The sequence below is a fragment of the Ammodytes marinus genome (assembly GCF_949987685.1).
Source record: "Ammodytes marinus genome assembly, chromosome: 23".
NCBI classification, from domain to species: Eukaryota; Metazoa; Chordata; class Actinopteri; order Uranoscopiformes; family Ammodytidae; genus Ammodytes; species Ammodytes marinus.
This window is the reverse complement of record NC_137227.1, coordinates 13,248,770-13,271,682: the sequence shown is the minus strand read 5'-3', so window position 1 is coordinate 13,271,682 and position 22,913 is coordinate 13,248,770. Positions and strand designations below refer to the sequence as shown.

The following is a 22,913-nucleotide window of genomic DNA, read 5'->3' as shown; positions in this document are numbered from 1 at the left end:
TCTATGATCACATATCCGTATTGGTCGCAGATTTCAGTGTGGCGCTGCAACGCGATTTGAGAAGCCTATCCCTCCAGGTGAGGGAAGGGGAGCGGGAGCCTTTCTTGAGACAGTTATTTGTCGTCATAATGACTGACAACGGGCAGGGTTCGAAACAACCAATGGCTCGCTGGCCCGGGGCCAGTAAAATCATATGCAGGGCAAGTTGATTGGCCAGTGACTGTCCCGCCCGGGCCAGTAACGGCCTATCGCAGTTCAGTATCTTTTTGTAGACTAGCCTACATCATGGTTCATTGAAATGCGTGTTGAGAGTCGTAATGAAAGCAGTGTTTATCAATATAATAAACATAATATATAATATATTTTTTAATGAAAGGCCAGTGGACAAACGATGCGTGGGCGTTTTGACAGGCGGAGCAACAAGCGGGCGCACTCTCGCTCCGTTGGCAGAGCTTCTACTGTCCGCCTGCGAGTCGACAAATCAATCGACTTACTTTGCCCCCTTTTTTTCTTCCCACAGCAGAGGTTGAGGTGCAGAAAATGAAGTGATAATTGCGCTTTTCCTTTTAGCTGCCGCCGTAATGTTAAAGTATTTGCATCAAAGCCCCAATGGTAATACAAATGAGAGGCTTTATTTAAACGCTGTGAATGCGTCTCCGGTGATTGTGTTGGTTGTAGACAGAAACGAACAGAGGGACTCTGCTCACTGGACAGGTCCTATAGTCGCGCAGTTTGTCTGCCGACATGGCTCTGTGTTTTCATGATCTACAATCAGATCGCGGAAGTCTTTCCCAGTGAAATCGCTAACGGGGAGAATATCCCCTGTTATTATTTTAGCCACAAACCCCGCAGTTCTTCTGCGCGGCGGCTCACTCACTGGCGAGATCTCACGGTGAAACGCTGCTTTGCTCGGACGAAGGCATTGTGTGTTTCTAAGGTGATTTAACATCATAGCCTTAGACGAGAGTTTAACATTATGCTGCATATTTTGCACTGCATTGTTTTTTATCAATAGTTTGAAAAAATGGTCCCACACCGGACTCTTAATGTGAAGCTGACACTTCATGTAGAAGTGACGCTCCTGCAGCGCGCTCACGACCAAACGTGAACTTGCATGCACGGTGAAATCTCCCATTAAAAAAAACGGCATAACCTTCTGATTTTCGGATTTCTATTTTTTACGTCAACTTGAGCGCAAGTGGAAAACCGGTCATTGGTTTGACACATTCACATCCCTAAGTAACAAGTCAGTGCTTCTTTTTCTATAGGTCCTGTACTAGAAGGGACAAATATTCTCCACGTTGGGTCCCCATGTGTGAAAACAAGCAAACTACGATTTCATTAGGGTGAAGGCTAACATAGGTGTGTATTCATCAAGTTTCAGTATGAACTTTGACATTCTCAAAATACAAACCTTCAGATTCTTTCAGCTTCTGTTCATATATTCCTTCTTTCCTTTATTTCTCCGGCTAAATCCTGATAAATGAGAAAATACATTTATTTATTTATTTTTTATCTCTGAAGCATTCACCAGAGTCAGTAAAGGAGACAATACTATGACACTGAGGCCCAAAACCTCAATTTGCATGACCACAGCTTCAGTGTCCCTCTCATTTGACATTCCTTTCATACCACATTTATCTTTGAGTCTGCCTCAATGGATTTTTGCAATGCAAGTCAGTGTTTCCCCCAGAAAATGTCTTAGTCAAGGTGGTCACTGCCCCGGGTCATGAGAGCCGAACATTTTGGGGGTATTTTGCTCAAAGATGCCAATGCGCAGTAAAGAAATAAACACATGTTAATTTGAATACAAAAATACAACAGACACTGACCTTACAGTTGTGCAGTTTTGTTTGCTATGTGCAGGTACAAATGATGTGCAAACATGCAGACAGTTCAAAGCACAATTAAAGAAAACCTATACTGTTTTGGTGCAATACTATACAGACACACTAAATACAAATACTGGACCATACTCTCAACATCAAAGTGCAAATTTCCTTTTTGGATGGGGGCTGTTGTGATTATTGTGGACAAAAGGCCTACTGTGATGCGCCTATAATTTATTAATGGTTATTTTGAGCCAACTTGCTTGATTTCTTTTTAAATACATGTATTTCCCAATTTAAAACATAAAAATAAAGCAGCATTGAAAATTCAGAAAATAAATCTTCTTTGCCTAGCATGCTGTTTGAAAAATAACTCAATAGTTGAAATAATAAATACAATGTGTTTTCCCCTTAAAATGACTAAATGCATTTCAAAGACAGTAACAGTGTGGCACTTCTGTAAACACTTACTGAAACTTGGCTGGGCCATCACTCTCATGCATTCTTCAAACTTTTCTCTGCCCTGTCTGAGCTGATAGGCTGTGTTGTGGAGTCTTAAACTGTTCTAGCTTAGCAGAGCACTTCTTTCTGTTCAGCTAAATATCCCCATAGAACTGCACTGCGTTTATTATCGCCACTAGTTAAATGTCGGTTTGCTTCTGCTCGTTTAACTCTCCTGTGTACATGCCGTAGTCGCGCGCAAAGCGCAGACACAGAGCAGCTGATAGAGAAACGCTTGGAGACACATGCTTTTTACCGCAAATCGCGACCTTTCGCGCATTTATGACCATGCACAAGCACACATCGTGCTTGCTAGTACATTAATTGTGCAGCACAAAAAAAAGAAAAAAAAAATTAAGGCGGCCGCCTTAGCTATAAAGCGCTGGGAGAAACACTGCAAGTCATACTACTGGTGATGCACTTGCCCGTAGCACATTTCATTTTTGGCTGGATCCATCAGTGCTGTGAGACAATAAGAAAGGAGGGAAAATGTTTAGGAGCTACAAAGAAAACTGTTAATTATATATTTTTTTGAATTGATAACTTTTAACATATGAGTGACCAATGATGGGTGGTGGGGACAGAAGAAGATAAAATATAGCGTAACAAAAGAGTTTTAATGTGATAAAAGAGAAAACATTGGTCATCATTTCAGTTTTTAACTGCTGTTGTCATTTGTTTAACATTTTACTATTTAGCAGTTTTTTTCCATAATACATAAAATTTGTCACAAGAACTAATTAGTAATGTTGAAATAAAAAAAATGTTTTCACAAAAGATAATGTCTACAGTACACATGGTCATTTCTAAATCTTACCAGATCCAATTTCTTCTTCCTGTTACTATTCCTAGTTAGACTGTAAACACACTTTAAGGTAGCACCAAATATATAAAAGTATTAAGAAAGGTACACTTCCAGTTTAATAGCATCACTGTCCTCACCTGTCATTTAATTGTAGGATCAGCATGATTGCTTCTTTTGAGTGCATTTTAGTCATTAGGTACATTTTCCACATTTACAACCGACTACTTAGCCTGCGGATAAATAATCATCACTCTTTACTGCTTCAGGAGATCTAGCAGCATAAAAAACTTGCACCGCTTAAATAAAGTAATTTTCTGTACATACACGGCATGCTGGTCTTTTTGTTATTTTTGTTATTGGTCATGCTTATGTTGCTATAAAATAACGTAGGTTTTCCATTATTTGCCAGAAAAGAGTACGAATTTGTCTTTTGTTATTAAAACTTTGTTTAAAGTTTGGCTATTATATTATTAGACTAGGTTATTGCTATAGATGTTGCTGGGGCTTTAAGGCTGTTTGACAATTCTGAACTCACTTAACTGAAAGAGCTGGAGCAATTGGCAGTTAACTCTGTAATGATAATATATCCTTACACTTACTGCTTGGTTATCAAAGACACATTGTTGAAACAGCCTCTATATATTTATATCAGAGACCATATCAGCCAAGCCTAGTTTATTCTAAATATACTTGTTTGAAGTTATACTTCTAGTATTGAGAGGTATATGGTTACTGCAGGACACATAATGTTCAACCTGTTTTTGCCCGTCTCCCTGGTTCTTTTGTCCTGATTCTGGCCTGCTATTGTCTCCCTGTTGAATTCAGGTCTTGAGAAACTGTATCCATTTCATTGTGTGACACTGTTGCTTGTGAGTAGACGCAGTATATGGTTTCAGCCTGAGCTTCCACTCAGTAACAGTTGTCACTATATAGGAGGGCTACCTTTTGCTCTATTAGCTTTGTCATGCGACTGTGGTCTGGTCTCTCAACAGTCTGTCCACATTTTCTTCGGTGCATCATGTATCCAAATGACTTGATTTGTTGGTTTAATTAATTCAAAATGTATGTGAATATGTAAGATTGTCACCCAGTAGATTGTTTGCAGTGTACAGTAGACACCGCTGTGGTAATTCACCTAAATTGAATACCTGCAATCATGGCTAACACACAGGAATGATTGTGCATAGGAGACTTCACTTAAGAACCCCAATACATTTTAGTTTGTTCTCTGCCTTGGTCACTTTTACCATTATAAAGTAAAATGTTTGGCGACGCTGGCAGCACTGGTGATTTGAGGCTCTTTGGATTTATATCCCACTATGTTATATGTTATAGTTTATTATGACCTTTGCAGTTGCATTTAAATGTGCTGCTTGAATCCTGAAGTGTATCCTACACCAACCATATTGCTTAATACAACTAGGACTGTCACTTTGTCAGCTAAGTCTTGGTCTCCATTGACTGCATAGCTGTTATTTGACCACAGTGTGGCAGCAAAGCACTGACAGTGGTGCAGACTTGTAGACAGACTAGAAAAAGCAGCTTTGCAGTCTCATACTCATTATCACATAGCTCCCATCAGTAAAGATGTGAATTTCTCCAGTGAATGAGCCACCTACCCTTTAGTTGAGGTAGTTAGTGACTCTTTGAACCTTCATGCATGTCTTGTGTTTATGTTTGTGTGCCATTCACATGTGGTTTTGGGTCTGTATGTTTGATAGAGTGTTTAAGAAATAATTGACTGTAAATGCAACCGTCAAAACACAATCCAGTGGCTAGCTGTAATCAGTGGTTTATTTTGTTTCAGTCTGATTCTGTCTTGTTTCCTAAAACCATGTGAGGGCACTGAGGAAATATATTTGAATAACGAATATCAATACTTTTTATTTCCTTCATAAATCATTGAATTTGGCTCATGGCAGCAGTTTGAATGGTTTAGTCGTTTAGTATGCTTGGATCTGAAATGAATGGAGTAGGAACAGGCTTTGCTGTAAATTGAAGACAGACACAGGAAACGTGTCGTCTTTAATTAGATGGACCTGCAGCTGATTGGCATCCAGTAAGTAGAGCAGCAGCTGACTGGATCTCTTATTTCACATTCATGAATGGAAACCTTTTTGTGTGTGTGTGTGTGTCAGGCCAAAAGTCTCAAATTATTTAGGAATAATACAGCTTTTTCTTCTTGAGCTTTGGAAAATCTTTGATTCCTGCTAAATATCACTACAACCCCGACGAGTTGAAAGGCACCCTCGGCAACAACTTAATAGGGCTTGCTTCTTTAGTAGATTTAATCTATCTTAAAAGGCTTCACACTTTGTTTAATTTTTTTATAATACTTATCATCCTCTTATCAGGTTCCTAGAGGCATGTTTTTTTATCACCTGATAAACAGATCTTAACAAATGGTTGCTATATTGAGATTGTAAAGAAGTATGAATTGTAGACATTGTTCTTGTTTAATCTAGATTTAATGATGGTTCGAAGGCTAAATGTTTGCATATTTGACTGATTGGTTGTTTTATTGATGAAGATCCAACGCGTCTTATATTCTGTAGCTCTTAGGACTGAAAATTTGTTGGATAACATCACAAAAAGCATACATGAACTTTGTGTGTATGTGTGTTGGTCTCTAAAAATTAAATGCAGAAAGACATTCCCTGTGTTCCAAACACCTACTTTTTAATATAACTATACCTCATTCTTTGCATGCAGTATGCATACATTTGGGACCTTCTATTCCGCCATAACATTTGGCCTTGAGTTTGACCCTTTAGCTTATTTATTTGTCTAAGTCCATGGGGGTGCTTTCTCTGCTGATCACTTGATGTGATGTAACTTAAGTTGCAAAGAAGATTGCGGGACAGAATATCCCAAAAAAAATACTGCAAACTGCAACAGAATGTATAGTAGGACATCCTAAATATTTTTTTTTGCATGCTAAATACAGTAGTATTGAAATGTAGCTCATAGAATGCAACCTTGGTGTATGTTAAATATTATTATCTCTCTTTTTCTCTTAGAATGTTGAGATACGCTGTAGTCCGAGGTGGCTATGGCATTTTGGCTGTGAAGAGGACATGTCTTCTCTCCCGCTCCACCCACTCTTCCCCACAGAGCGAGTATAAACCAATCAAGAAGGTTATGGTGGCCAATAGAGGTAAGACTTCATTCACATCCTAAGAATACTTATTCGCCACTGAAGACAAGCAATTCACAGGGCACCATTCAATTAAATAGTTTAATGCCGTTTAATTTTTAATGTTATGACATTTACAATCTTCCCCGAGCAAAAGAACAGACTCTCTTCTCTTCATAATTAATAGCAAACATTAAGTTTGCCTCGGCACATGCTATATTTAAGCACACATTGTATGTGAGTGTCCTTATAAGCTAACTTTGTTTGCTTTAATCCAAAATCAAAGAATCATTTCGTAGAATACCAGAAACAGAGGGTGGACCTACAACAATGTTCTTCACTGTGTTTTGGAATGTATTAAACGGTTTACCGTATTTTCTGCACTATAAGCCGCACTGGACTATAAGCCACCGGTGTTATAATGTTTAATTACCATATGTAAGAGTTTGTGCACAAAGGGGATTGTCGGGAAAGAGATGGCTGCTTGAGGAAGCTCCCATTTATTAACATTTCAACAAACAAGTTGCATATTTGCATAACTTTTAAATAATTGGACAGTTATATTCCTGACGATGTTCTGGAGAAAGGAGAGACCGTGTTCAGCTCCGCGGTGGCGTGGAGAACACAGGCTGCGCTGCGGTGGCACGGAGGTGGCAGTTATTTGCAGTTGCTGTTTGACACAACGCTCAGTTTATTGCACTTGCATCAAAATATTTAATTTTGTTAAACTTTATTTGATCCATTTTGTGCCGTTTTGTACACGTATATAACATTTTAAAATAGGGGCGGCCCGCCGGCCTAAAGGCTACAGACACTAAAACAAAACAAAAAACGATTTTCCTCATCCACCAATCGAGTTCATTTGAAACGAGGAGTACTCGAGTACTCGATTACTAACGCCCATCTCTAGTAGCTACAGAACATATACTGTGCTGTGTAATAACAGGGTCGAAAAATGGGGGAAAAGTTGCGGCTTATAGTCCGAAAATTACGGTATTTTATTTTAGGCTGTGCATAATGTCACAGATGTATTTATTTAAATATTATTCCTGAAAGCTAAAATAAAATCAGCACAGAGGTCTCTACATTCCCTGATGTCTAAATTTCAAGTTTTATAGCATGTGATATAGAAATGTATCTAATAAATATAGATGTCCATTGCACAAATTGGATACACTGATAGGCAAGAATATTTAGTTCCTTTCTAAACTTTTTGAAATTGCAATAAGAAGGGTCTACATTCTGGGATCAAGGTCTGAATGGAAATGTAATTATAGAGGAGCTCAGTATGGTGGTTACTATGCGGAGTAGATGTCACTGATGTGCTTTGGTGATACTTCTAATCCCTGTACCCCCTCCTGTTAATACTATAAGGCTGTCCAGACCAGCGGTCACCCTGCAATTAGAGTGACTCTATGAGGTGACAGGTGCAGGATTTGAGTGACAAATAAATGTAGTCATGCATTTTATTCTAATTGCTTTTTAGAGTCGGCTCTCCCATTATATTCATTCCTGCCAACACATTTGAAGTGCTTGATTTACTTGAGTATTTCATAATTTCCCATTTTATGATGTAATATTATTTCAAGTCTGGACATACAGACACCTCCTTCTGCACAGAAGTCTGGACATATGCATCTATGCATACATCCTTGTCTACCCTGCCACAAAGGCTTTATTTAAGTGCTTTAATCCATTAATATGATTCGAATAGATTGTCGTCTCTTACGCGCCCCACACACATCCTGCGTCTACCTCTGGAGCGCGTCGCGTTACCTTACTGCTGCCTCTCTCGGACTTTTCTCGGACACACATGCAACGTCTCAGCAGCTGCTGCTGCAGCGCTGCTTCTAAAAGCCCTATCTTTCTACATAGAGTTTTCATAGATAATTCCCATTAAAAATGAAGTTCTTTCATGTCATCTATGATGCATATGATTTATATTGAGTCTGGACAGTAATCCGTGCGCCCCATTGCCATTTTTTTTCTTTTTTTTTGCCATATTTTCGCTTGTTGGAAGTTTTATTTTGAAGGGGACACACCAGGAAATGGTGAAACTACAGCGAAAGCTGCCAGTATGAAGTCAATATGACTCTCTGCAGAGTATTTCAAAAATCACTTTACTGATTTATACGGGAGAGAGAGAGGGGGGTGTGGTCGGGGAAGAAGAAGGCCGTAGACACAGATAGAGCAACGGAAAACTGTTGCGCTCATCATGATCTTTTTTATTTCTTCACTATATTGGATCTCTATATGTGTCATTTATCCAAAAATGAAATGCCAGAACTAATTGAAAATTAGGTTTTAAATCCCTCGGATTTTGATTGCACAATTAAATCGTGAAATGAAGGGATTATTCGCGTATACGACTGAGGGATGTTTTATTTTGAAATAAACACACCGGGTAAACGTGTAACTAGAGTGAATGCTGCTGGTGTGACTGTCAGCAGAGTATTTCTCTATCAGTTAAAGCACAGAGACGCGAGAGAGACGCGCTGCTCTCAGAAAAAAAATAGGCGAGCCTCCTGAGGTGAAGGGGAGCGTCGCTGCAGACGTGCCTCCGACGCGCCTCAGCAGTGCGTCTGAGGTTGGATGTGTGCTCGCTCTACGTTGATTTCACAGTCTGTGACCAAAAGTCAGACGCAGACGCGAGGTAGACGCGCAGTAGAGGTAGGATGTGTGTGGGGCGCGTTATACGCACGCGCGCACACACACACACGCACACGCACACGCACACGCACGCACACAGCTGGGGTTTCCGTCAATCTCTCTGCTTCGCATCAGCTTTATGCAATATCAACCCCACATTAGATCACATTCATCACACTGGAGTGCACTAGACCATTCTGGGCTATAGTTTGTGTGTGTATTAGAAGAAGAGACCGTCACTGGACCATCATATCAGCCAGATTCCACCTCACCAGGCACATCCTGTCTTTGCCATTGCTTCTCTGCCCTTTCACTAATATTCTCCTTTATTTCCCTTTCGGCTCTCCTCTTCTACTCATCCCTCTCTCTGCACTTTTCAGACGTGAATTTCCTCTGAACCACTTGCTTTTCTCCCTTTTAGGCCCTTCATCATTTTGATCACTTTTCATTCCTTACTTCACCTCCCCCCCTACACACACTGCTTTTCTTGTCCCCTCTCCTTTTTTGGCATGTTATTAAATTTGCCACCCTTGTATTTCTTATATCGCCTAAATTCTTTAAAACCTTCCTTTTATTCTTGTCTTGTCCGATTACATTGTTCTTCTTAAATGTTCTTTTCATTCTCTAGATTTCGGAACTTAAATTGCATCATTTATCTTCTCACTGTCCACTCATATTTTCACTGGACTATTATCCTATATTGAATTCACTTTCTTCCCTCGTTTTTTTATGCTCTTCAAATGTTTTGACGCAGTCCTTTTTTTCAAGCAAGAACAACATATCTTTTCTAGTTTTCAGTGACCAAACTTTTTTTTATCCCCTGAAATGTGTGTTGCTTCAAAAACTAGTGTTTGGCTCCAATGACAGCTTAAGATTTAAGGCAGGCAGTGTTATGGTTGTCTTGATCTGAGATCTAACACTCCTGTGTTCTTAAACTTAAGAAAAAAATAGACTTGTTGCAGGGTCTGTGGATATTTTTGCGCAGTGTAATGAATAAACCAGATAGCTTTGTTTTTTACATCTACTGTATGGCATACAAATTCAAAGTATAATGTATTCTCAGTGGAGGCATTTGTTGCAGAAATGGGGCCAATGCTACAAGATGTTGATTAAAATCATAACGTGTGTGTGTGCTTGACAAAAATAAGAGCTACAACATCCTCCTACTTAGTCACCTAAACTATACTGTAAAAATCCAAAATAAAGACGCGTTTAAAAAGAGTCAAAGGAAAGGAACGGAATAGCAACATTTTGGAAGGAAATTGAAAAATGTATAAAATAACCATCTCCTTTGCCATTTGTTCCTCACATATTTTGCACTTTTTTTCTTCCAGGTGAGATTGCTATCCGTGTGTTCAGAGCCTGCACTGAACTGGGGATTCGAACTGTGGCAGTGTATTCTGAGCAGGACACTGGACAAATGCACAGGTACTAATCTCTGCTACATTAGAGCAAAATGGGTCCAAGCAGGGTTAAATAAAGAAAGTATTACCGACAGATGTCTTCGTAAACTGCTGGGCTGCCACTGGTTGGTATCGACCATGAAATACTAACCATTGATTAGAGCCAACAGCAATTAAAGGAAACTTTGGAGCATTTTTCTCCTCTGCAGCGCTTTGGGCCAGTTCTTTGTCTTTTGGGTTGTAGTAAGTAGGGACATAAGGGTAATTGTATTGACATTACAAACATTAAGGTAATCGCCCTGCTTGGTTTATAAGCAAAACCATCCTAATCTCCCGTTCTGTGAGTTTTTTTCTATTCCACTCTGACCAATTTGGTCTGTGTTTTGTCTGCTTTTTCTGTCCCATTTATATTAAACCCTTTGCCCTTGTCTTCACAGGCAGAAGGCAGATGAGGCTTACCTGATTGGAAAGGGTCTTCCACCTGTTGCAGCATACCTGGACATTCCTAACATCATCCAAGTAGCCAAGGTAAAGACCATTAACTCCAAAATGGTATTAAAAATAAAAGTTAAAACTGACTATTCTGATAAACTAGTTCACATGTTCAAGAGAAACAGAATGTAACACTCATCATCATGGTTAATAGTGCAGTTCTCTGAATGTGGAAGTAGTTTTATTGTTTAATGACTTCTGTTGCCCTGGAGCCCCTAGTTATGTCATTAGGCTTTTCTCTCAAAGTCCACAACTTGGGGTGGTGGACTTTGACATGGACAGAGAAGATCTCACTATGCCACCAATGCTACTAAATTGCATCATCTGTTACCTTTCCCACTGGTCCTCCCTCCATCCTTTCATGATGCGTTGCCAGTTGTTCATTATAATTTTCCTGATCCATCTATCACTGTTTATAACCAGCCAAGTCGGGAGCCTCAGTCATCCAAATCATTTCTCAAAATCCATCTGCCTATCTGGGAGCCCAGTCACCTCATGCCAGCAAAGCTGTGTGTGCACTGTCTCTCCTCTCTCACTCCTTCACATTCAGTGTCTGCTTACCTCTTCTTCACACTGTGTATCGCTCCGTTACTGTGTGACCAAAGTAACCAACCGCCTCTGTACATTCTGTGTGGCTTTCTATCCATCATATATTTGAAATGTGTATTTTTTCTTACAACTGTGAAGGCTTGAATCTATGATCTTCTATTGTATGAATGTGTGTTGTGTTGCCATGGGTTTGAATCTTCATCTGTTGTCCACGTCTCTTTGCGTTAGTGTGTGTGTGTGTGTGTGTGTGTGTGTGTGTGTGAGAAGGCGAGTGGGTATACCTGCTTATGCACTTGCTGCATTTTATGTCTGAGAGGCTTCACGCCTCCCTTGGCTTGCCAGTAACAGCTCCTTTAACAACGGGACAGTCCATAATTATAGCCCGCCTTTTATCTAAGAGCAGATGGCACATACTGATCCAGAGATGGCTCTATCTGTCAAGCTCAGCAGCTACTGTAACTGTCTGCTACCCGGTGTATGTGTGAACGTGTGCGCCCTCATTACCTTCCGCCTGACCCTATAATCATGCATGTCTGTATATTCGCTCAGTCTCCCACTATGTCCATTGGGTAGATGATGATTTGCAATTGCAACCAAGATGGAATGAGAATAAAATTTGATTGGCTCCCCTTGCTGTAAGTAATACGTACATCCTTTTTACTTGGCAGCAGACAATGTGTGGTAAAGCATGTAGGTTACTGTGTGATGACTCTCCAGTTCCCTCACCGGTTGTGAGCCAAGCGTTAACTGGGTCCAAGAACTTGCTCGAATTGAACAAAACCCTGCTGCGTAGCTGGGCTACATTTACCTTTTCTGGGATTCCCTCGCAAATATTTTGGCGTAAACTTTAGATTGAATTTAAATAAAACAAAACAGAAAATCAGCAAAGTGCTTTCTGAATACTAGGCCAACATGTACAAAGCACATAAATATAATGACTGTAAATAACCTTTTCTCGATTTTCATCTCTTTCTACTTAGGAAAACGATGTGGATGCCATCCACCCAGGCTATGGTTTCCTCTCTGAGCGTGCAGACTTTGCCCAGGCATGTGCCGACGCAGGGGTGAGGTTTATAGGACCAAGCCCTGAAACTGTCCGGAAGATGGGAGATAAGGTGGAGGCTCGCTCCCTGGCCATAAGTGCAGGTATGGAATACCATGACTGGAAAAATGGGATGAAGGATGTGAGGTAGAGGGAAGAAAAATAAAAAGTTAGATAAAGGATAAGTCATAATTGTAGCACTGAGATCAAAGACAATAAGATTGTCAGTATCTATTTGATGCCTGTAGTGTTATTGTTGATGGTGGTTCTCAGAATTGAATCCAAATTTGGCATACACCCTGGTTCTTGTTGTTGTCATGATGATGACTCACTCACCCTCCTCCCTCCACCTTCTAGCCTGGCAGTGCTCTGCTTTGGCTTTGTCCAAGCATTCATTTTGTCTTTACTGTGGGGGATAGACAGTTTAAACATATTTGTCAGCCATTAACTTGTTCCATCTGCCACTGAAAGAAATTGTTGAACTTTCGGCTCTATTTATATTGAGTTTCAGCAGTCCTGTCAGATTAAAATGCAGTTTGAAGTTAACAGTGGCTGGCAGTCTTTTCTGTGGTGGTTTCACATGATATGTGATATATAAGTCTATCGTATATATGAATTTAATAATAATTTCTTTATTATAAAGCACAAATCTTTATCTTTATACTCAAACCACTCACTAATGTTTCCTTTTACTCAACTAACCCCTGTCTAGGTTTACCTGTGGTTCCAGGAACAAATGCCCCAATCTCCTCACTACAGGAGGCGCAGGCATTCTCCCAAACGTATGGCTTGCCCATCATCTTCAAAGCAGCGTACGGAGGAGGTGGTCGTGGCATGAGGGTGGTCAAAGAGTATGAGGTAAGGCCATCAGCTGCTGCTGTAAATGACCACTTCTGTGAGAGATGTAATTAAACTGCTTCCTCTAACATAAATCTGGCCCTGAACAAACTAGCTTGATGCCTCATGATACATTTTGGTTTTGATATCCAGAAATGTTCTGTATTGTTGAATAAAGGTGAAAGGTTTTGAAAATAACTAAATGTCATTCATACCTTAAGCCTCCAATCATTCACTCGGTTTTGTTTTTTGTGCTCTGAAATTGCCTCTGTGACCTATTAAACACCGAGTGATAACTGTTTTTGAGGCTCATCATTAAGAATGGGTGACAATGTTGTATCTGTTGAGTGCCCACTTTTCAAATGTGCATCTCAATATGTGCTTTATATGATCATTTAACACATTTGAAGCATCCTGTTCCATCATGAGCCCTCTTTTAAATTAAAAAATATTTAAAGCTTATGAAGTAAATTAACATGCTCAGTAGACCGGAAACCATAGGACAAGAAACTTATTGTATTTATCTTAAAGGAATGTCTTCAATAACTTGCATTTTCAATTTGTCACTATCCTCCTCATGTATCTCCTCTTGGCCATGTAGCAATGCCATCACCCAGACAGCAATGATGGGCTGTCACAGTGAAGACTTCACAGTACTTTGATGGAGTACATTGTCGGCCAAAACAGGATTTTATGGGTCACGTTACTCTTGAGTTTAGTTAGGATGATATGGAATCTAGCTAAGTTATCACTTTGAAAAATGTTCTGTTAATGATTATTAGGAATTAGGGCTGGGCGATATGGGCAAAAAATAATATCTCAATATTTCTATTGCATTGTTTCATTGTTTGGGGGCCTTGCGGCAGCTTTGTTGCTCGAGCCAGCAGCAGTTGGGGTACTGGTGTATGTGTGGTTGCTGGCCATGTGAGCACACACAGCTTTCCCCTGTTTCTGCCTCTCAAGTATGACAGCAGCTAGTTGTTTTCCAATCAGATAGAAGAAGTTATTTTGGTAGGACGGCGCTTTTTGGCTGGGCCACACATTAAACCCTTGACCCAGTGAAATGCAAATAACTATGGGCAATGTCAGCAGGAACTTTTTGTATGCTGTTCCTCACTAAGCTACACAACAGATAACAATATATCAGTGCTGTGTTTTACTTGAGTCATGGGCCTCACAATTCAACAATCCCTTGGAAAGAATTACTTTGTCTAAGTTGTAACCCAGTCTAATTTATCAGTTGACATTTGTATTTATTCAGTTGAGTCACAGGTGGCCCTCTGCAGCTTCAGCTGATTGTAGAAAGATTTAGCTGTACTCTTGGGATCCCCCAAGCAACATTGTGTAGGTTGTTTCTTTATTCAATTAGGGCCTGCTTGTTGGTCATTTTTTATGCTGAATTAACAGAGTGGGTGTAACTATTCTCAACATATTGTAGGATGAGCCGGCCCGTATGTATGTTTACTGAAAAGCATGGCAGAAATAAAGAGTCACATTTTTTAGTTTGACGTGATGTGCTTTCCTAAAGAGTAAGAAAAAAGGACAGCGACATGTATCAAAGCTCAATTGGCCAAAGCTGACAGATGGACTGAACTGATGTGTAAGGAGTACAAATGGAATTCTACCGACTTTGAGTCTTTTAAAATGTCACACCTTTTTAGTGTGTGATTGTATATTATTTTTCAATACTTATAATTGAATGCAAGTTGTAAGTATTATTTTCAATCGGTTCTTGTGTGTATTTTAATTAATATATGTATCCTTTTTTTAAACAGTTGTAGAAACTAAACATAATCTGACAATGGTAGTCACATCTTAGACGTTACCTGAGCAACGTCTCTTTGTGTTTTGATCCGCCATTGTGACCTAGAAGTTATGAAAAGTACAGACGGAGTCTGTATCGCTAAAGCATGGGCACTCGCAGGGACTACACTTGCCCAGGCATGCATGCAGCGTTTGATTATAAATGGAAAATCGGGAACTTCATACACAGCAGCTCATACAGTGTGCAGAATGACCTTTTCTTCAATTCCTGAAAATGTGGGGCCTAGGACCATGTCTTTATAAAAACCATAGACTGTATAATACAGCAAATACAGGTCATAAGCTCAATCACCATTTGATAATGTCTTTAAGATCTGATCCTATATTTTGCAGTAATTTGAAATGTTTTGTAAAATAAGTGGATATGGAAATAATTTGGGATGTACACTGTTAAATTATTTATTATATATTAATCTGCCATTTTATTTAGTTGATTAATCATTTTATCTTGAAAATGTGAGAAAGAGACCAACACCATTTCCCAGATGCCAAGTGACATTTTAAAATGAATTGTTTTGTCAGACCTGCAGTTATAACCCCAAAGGTGTTTCATTGGTTATTAGATTAAAACAAGACTGCAATACCTACAATTGGTTTTAAAGCAATTAAAAAAGCAAGTACTTTTTTCTTTGATAACAGATTAATAATTTCCCAATACAATGTATCAACAAAACTCTGTCAAGGATTTATGGAAGTAGTGTTTTTGATGTTGTCAACACAGACACATGAACAGAAAAAGATTAGAAGTTAAACCTATAGAGCCTTGTTGGAGTGCTTTTCCTGTGTTTATAGAACTAGAATTATAAGGCTAAATCATTATTGATTTGGGTCTGTAGTGTGTTTAAGCCAATACTGAGACTGGATTGGGCTCTCACGATTGACAGATTGAGTCATGACCTTTTAGATTTTACTAATATAACTAACCTGATGCAGAGATTTAAAGACTTTAAAGTATAATCTCTATTACGTCGTTCATTGCTGTGACTCTCTTGCTTTTTGGAAAGTAGTTCTAACTCAGATTTTTCTTGTTTGTCAGGAACTTGAGGAAAATTACCAGCGAGCCTACTCGGAAGCCCTGGCAGCTTTTGGGAACGGAGCCCTGTTTATTGAGAAGTTTGTTGAAAAGCCAAGACACATTGAAGTACAGATCCTAGGTAAGTGCAACCTATAGCTTCCTTTTGTTTGCCTTTTTAAATTGTGTCTGTTTTTGTAGTGCTGAGGGAAAGCGACTGACAAACAATGAGTGAATGAGATTTATTGGCCAGCAGAAAATCCTACAGCCATTATTTCTTATAATACTGTACTACCACTCAATATTATAGAACTGAAACTCAACACTGTTGAACCAATACTTACAGGAATTGGGTCTGAACTTTGAGCATATACTGTTTGTATGTGTGTATGCACTTCTGCACGCATGTTCACATGTACATTGCACTGTAAGTGCTTTACTTATGTTAAAATGCATACATCTGTTTGGCTCCAGGCCTGCCCAGACAAATGACTGGGCCCCTGAAAAGGTCCAGTCATTGGGCCCCCTTTACTCATACTGAAGTTGTATCAATGTGCATGATGCGCTAATTCCTACATAAACACATACCTGTACACAGGGCCGGTTCTAGCCAGTTAGATTAGGGTGGGCTACTGGAAATAATTGTGGGCAGAGATACCGAATTTTTTTTGCCCTTGCAAGATCTCTGCACCTGCTTTTTGGCACATTTACTGTAATGTAAGCTTTTAGACACACCAATGCTGTAGGGGGGGTTTATCATGATAGCACTGCTACCAGAAGCTTTCCTCATCAGTATAACAACCATCTGCCACCTTCGTTTACAGGCTAAATATGTAATTTTCTAATTTTCTTAGAAAATAATAGATAAAATATACAGAATAATTTGCAGAACACCCTCACAAAGACACCTCAAAACTTTATGAAATATCACAGTATCTCTGAATTGAAAATCCACTTCTGCTGGCAGAAATACTGATACTAAGGAATTTTTCGGGTGTCTTAAGCCCTTGACAGTTCCCTCCTTTTTTTTTTCCTTTCTTTTTTGGTACCCTGATTTATGTCCAGGTCCTGGCATCACTGAGCTTGCTAGGTTAGCTTGCTCATCATCAATACATAGCTAACGCTTGTTTGGTTGACCTTCTGCATGGAACGGTTTTGAGGGGGAAAAAACAACCCATGATATTTTTAGTTTTTCAATATAAAATGTGATATATTTTACCCAAGTAACAATGAATAAAATGTTTTCTTTTATTATAGAAAGTTCTCTTGTGAATATAACGTTCATAATAAAGGTTGGCTAATTTGGGTCATCTGCAAAAAAAAAAAGAAATCTCTCTCTGGGCCCCCCTTGGTGGCTGGACCCTAGAAAGCTTTCCCACTTTCTACCCCTTATGGGCGGCCCTGTTTGGCTCATGTGTTTGTGTGTTTACATCTGTGCACATTCATTTACTGTGTTGTAGCTCTCTGTTTGTGTGGGCACAGTGATTCATTACTTTATTTAGGGCATGCAAGGAGTAGAGATGCACATGACTAGTTTGTTAAACATTTAAACGTCCACTGCCTCACTAGTTGGCATCTGAATAATTAGTTGATTAGTAAATAATTGCCCAGCAAAAAATTGCAAGTTCACATGAACATTAAGTGTGAGAATCATAGACTGTATGAGAATGCACGTGTGTGTGTTTATAGGTCAAGGTGAGTAAAAAGAGGGAGAGGGATAAAAGAGGGATGTAAAAAAGGTTTTCTTGACCGCAGAGGAAAGAGACACAGCAAGTTTTTTTTTAGCTGTTAAAATGGTTTCACTGGCTTTATGTGCAGCGGCGGAGACAAACTCATAACACACAGCTGGACTCTGAGGTCCGGCGAGGAGCAAACAGTATAGCACTTAAGTTTAACAAAAAAAAATACACACTTACAACAACTATTTTCCCCAGACAAAACAGCATACTTGGATCGCTTCAAGGATGCGATTTAATGTGATGGTAGGCTACGTGTGCACAATCTTATTAATAAACTGCTCTACGGAAAGATAAATAAAAGGCTGGACGCACATTACAGCAACTTTTATATTAATGGTTTGGTGATTATCTAAGAAAGTTAAGGCTGTATGAATGTAATAGTTTACATTGTGCTTGGTGTTCTCGTTTTTCTGGTTTTTGGTCTTCTTGCTAATATACTAGTCTAAATTAAAACTTCCTTTTATACAAATTTGAGTAATTAGTCGCTACGTATACGTCCCTAGCAGGGAGTTTGTTAATTTTCTGAGTTACCCATTGAAAACCATGTCTTTGCCTACCCCATGTGTATTTTGTCCACATCCCTCCTTTACTTTCAATCCAATGTTTTCCTGTTTCTCCTGTTTGTGTTCTCCCTTTTTTGCCCTTTGCCTTCTCTTATTTCCCTTCCCAACCTCCCACTAGCTCATTTTGTTTCTGCTTGCTCTTTGCTTTCATCCTTGTACTTTTTCCTGCCCTTAAACACTGTGCGATAACAGCAATCTTGCAGGTCCTACTGTGTGAGATGAGTCTAATACATTCTTTGTTGTACTCTGTGTTAGACTGTGGGATATCTATTTTGAGCCAGGTGACATTGCAAAAACTGCAACTAGAGACTTATCGTTAACTAGCATCATTAAACGCAAAACAGCCATGGCAATAGTAATGGCACTATAATTTCAGTCAAAAATGGGAATGGCATATATGTATACATGCCAAATGATATCTACGAGAAAAGGGTCAGATGGGAAATAAAGGCAGTCAAGCTAGCACTGGCCAGTAAGCTATTTTGGGACCATCTTTACTGCCAGCCAACTACAATTGGCTTTGGCATTTATTATTATAAAACATGCATGAGAATTGCGGTCTGCTCCATCCTCAGACATGATGGGCTTATCCAATGGGATGGATGCTCACAGCGTCTTTTAGCACTGCGCTAGAGTCTGGAAGGCTGGAACACTGAGCGTCAAATAATGCAGTGGTTACTTCAAATATCAACAAGCGTTCTCCACCTTTAGTCAATTAGTGGTTTTGCGGAAAATAATAAATATTTGATATGATATTGGTTGTTAACCCACTTCACACCCCAAAGGTTGAGGCCCATAATGTCTTCTGAACAAAGCAAAGTACAGCCAGAGGGAGGTGCTCTAAAGATAAACACACCAACACAAATTTAAGTGGGGCACAAGCGATCATTAAGAGGGATTATGTATGTATGACTCTATTCTTTGTTTTGTTGGAAAATTCTACTAAGCATGCCTTTAAGAAATAACGCCAGAAATTGCAGCTCCCATTGTTCAGATTTGCTGCTTTACCCATGTTTTTATGTTATTGTAAACTGGCTCTGGAATGTTGGTGGGACGAAACCTTACCTTGAAATCAGAACTATCTGATGTTTTATAGACTAAATGATTAATTGAGAAAATAATTGACAATTTAGATTTGAAATTACATGTTTTTCCATGCACAATGGTTAGAGTTGTCCGTGAAATTATTGTTAAAAAAAAACTTGCATCTGTCCTTTTTTATTATCAGGCATTTTATATATTATATCAGGGGTGGCCAACCAGTCAGAGACAAAGAGCCACATTTTTTACTGTGTTACTGCAAAGAGCCACATCGTACACACGGGTACACACAGTGGCGATTCCAGGAAATTTTGACTGGGGGTGGCCAAGGTGGGCCACAGAGTTAGAGTGGGGTGGCCATCGCACCCCTGAATGAATAGCATGTGATATGCTGTACAACCAATTCAAAGATGATTTATAATCCCAAATGCCCAAATCATGTTAGTATCCATTGTAATGTTTGTCAGAAAACTAAACCCCTGAAGGGGGGTCTGGAACCCCTGAAACCCCTGGAAAATCCCCCCCCCCAGAAGATTTTTTTGTGTTTTTAACATGTAATCTAAGCATTCTGGTGCATTCTCGTGAAGATAATAAAGGAAAAAGTCAATATTTATTTCAGCTCAGATGAATAGTAAAATTAGCAAGACAACATAACTTGCTATCAGCCAGATGCCTAACAACTGGACAGAGGGATGGATGACCACTAGCTTTTGACCAAATATCTTGCTAAAAAAATAAACCTTTTATTTATGAAAGTCTGCCCTTGCTAAGAACATGTTACACTCGCTAACTACAAACTTTAATTTTTTTATTCAGATTTCAAAAATCTGCTGGGACACGTGCCCATACACATGCATGGGTGGCACGCATGACACAAGCACACTTATGCTGTTTTCAAGACCTTTGCTGACCAGAGACCAGTTCTAGTGGCCACAGTCCTACCATTAATTTAGTAATTAAAAATTGCAAACTGATCTCATATCAGTGGATTGGAGTGTTTGTGTGATGAACTTGGCAACTACCTATCAAAAAAAGTTAAGAAAGACAAAAAAATACATATCATCTCTGAATTAAAAAAATAAAATGAAAATAAAAAATAACATTTGAACTGGGGGGGGGGGGGGACTGGGGTGGCCAGTACGATTTCAGGGGGGGGGGGGGGGGGGCGTTTTTATTTTCGCGGGGAGCTTCCACATGCATGCACAAGCATTATTTATTAAAAAAAAAAAAAAAAAAACAGGGGGCCCCACACTAAGACTTGAAACGGGCCCCCAGATCGTTAAGGCCGCCCCTGTGATAATGACAGGACTGGACTAAAGACGACAGGGCAGTCATTTTCAACAATGAACATTGTGTGCACTGCCTCACACACAAACTCTCAGTTCAACCAGGTCCACAAACAAAAATATAACAATTTAAAATTGCGTTTTTCTCTTACTATGCATGTTGCTTTGTGGGACTTACTTTTAGCATGGAGAGAGCTGAAGTGGCGCTGAAGATTTGAAGCCTTGAAATGCGCAAATGACACCTGGCATATGAGGCAGAATGGCTTGGCATAACGTTCAACAAAAAATATGAACTCTCCCACTCTGTTTCGGAGCGAACTTGACACAAATAGTTTACTCACGGAAAACCTCCCTCCAAGCTGAGCGGGCAGTTTTATGTTGCGTCCGCACCAAACGTTTGCGAACGTTATGTTGCGTCCTCAATTAAACATTTGCGAACAGGCATACACATAGGGCCTACACATTAATAAAATAAAAAATGAAATAATAGACAACATGTAAAACGAACGTAAGAGCCGCATGAAACGTTTGCGAACATGCACACACATAGGCCCAGAAAAAAAAAGTATAAAAAAAAAAAGAAAAAAAATTATAATCACATAATTTGATATGAACTGAAGAGCCGCACGAAGCTGGGCAAAGAGCCGCATGCCGCGAGCCGCGGGTTGGCCACCCCTGTATTATATTGTATACATTTTTGTCATTTAAATCATGTTTACAGATTGGGTTTTAGCAGCAGTCACATTGTGAGATTTTGCCTGAAGTTTTTACATGTCCAGAAATGAAGAGTTTTTATGCTGTCAGTAGTTTCTATACGACTAAATCGGTTGTCTTTCCCTGGAAGTGAAACAAGGAGAAATCTTCTTTATAATTTAAAGAAGATTATCTTCTAATTTGTCCCTCCCTCTGTCATTTTCTCACCCCCTTTTGTTCTCTCTCCCTAGGAGATAAATATGGTAATGTCATCCACCTCTACGAGAGAGACTGCTCCATTCAACGGAGACATCAAAAGGTGAAGTCCTCATTTAAGAGTTCATCTTACCCAGCCTTATGTTTAAATTTATATAAGATTATCTTAATGGCATTTCTGATATGTATATTTGCATGAAGTGGAAGGTGATGTTGTGAAGGCATTAAAATAAAGGTCATCAGCGGGAATATCATCTGCAAGAACTGTATTTTACTGAATATTCCAAAAACTGTAGTTTTTTTCTTTCCCTTTTTCATATAGGTATACAAGCTGACTAAGCAACATTTTAACAAATAAAGAGATCATATAAATTATTATTTATCACTGGTGGCTATGCGTATACGATGTCCAAAGCAGAATAAGCCAAAATAATTATAAACCAATACAAATGTGCCACTGCTAATGTGGTGTGAATAAACAATTTCGTAATAACTGCTGCAATAATTCTCCACCAATTCAAAATAATCTATATAGCTATTCAAATGCTCCTCATTCATGTGCTAGGGCTATCTATCCCAGATTTTCTGTACTGGTACTTGAAAGAGAGGAGGTATTCCAGCAACACCTGATAGTCAAAGTAATAAAAATGTCTGATAACCAGACATCTAAGCGTCACTCAATAAAACAATGCCTTCATCAGAGGAAGCTAATTAAGACGTGTAATATTTCATTACATATTGTCACCTCAAAGCAGTTTCAGTCATGTGTTTCATCACTTTCTTCCTCTCCCTTTTAATCAAATTATAGATGTTAATCATATTAGTGGCTCTGTTCATGCCAGAGCTGCTGCTCTTTGATTCTGTGAGACTTAATCTGCGTTTGCCCTTAATCTTAGATCTTTTTGAATTTCAAAAACAAGAATAGTTAGTTGTTGAAATAGATTAGGGATGGTAGAGTGCCGATTGGATATTTTTAGCTGTTCTTTGCCTTGGAAATGCGAGTCATACTTTTAGAGTTTTTCTTAAGGGTGGGAGGGGGGTGGGGTGGAGATTTGATTTAAAAAAAATGTAAATTGCTCTTGGGGTTTATATACAGTCTGGATTTTTCTTGACTCTTTATCTACATTACTTATTGAAAATGCTCTAAATGACAATATTTTTTATTGTGAATTTGGTAGAAATGTTTTCAGTAGTTTATAATATAAAACCATAATGTTCATTTAACTCAAACATACACCTCTAAAGAGTAAAACAAGATACACTGAACATTTGCAGTAGTCTCTTATTTTTTTTCCA

The 22,913-nt window shown here is 39.1% G+C and overlaps 1 protein-coding gene across 1 annotated transcript in view; it reads left to right on the top strand.

Moving 5' to 3' along the window:
• Positions 1-22,913, top strand: part of pcxb (pyruvate carboxylase b) — a 282,158-nt gene that overhangs the window by 9,451 nt on the left and 249,794 nt on the right. Inside the window, exons 2-8 of the mRNA XM_080052016.1 lie at positions 6,156-6,292; positions 10,255-10,348; positions 10,761-10,851; positions 12,345-12,510; positions 13,119-13,264; positions 16,104-16,221; positions 21,653-21,720. Of these exons, the coding sequence (XP_079908142.1) occupies positions 6,157-6,292; positions 10,255-10,348; positions 10,761-10,851; positions 12,345-12,510; positions 13,119-13,264; positions 16,104-16,221; positions 21,653-21,720 (819 nt within the window). The 5' untranslated portion in view covers position 6,156. The remainder of the gene's footprint in view (positions 1-6,155; positions 6,293-10,254; positions 10,349-10,760; positions 10,852-12,344; positions 12,511-13,118; positions 13,265-16,103; positions 16,222-21,652; positions 21,721-22,913) is intronic.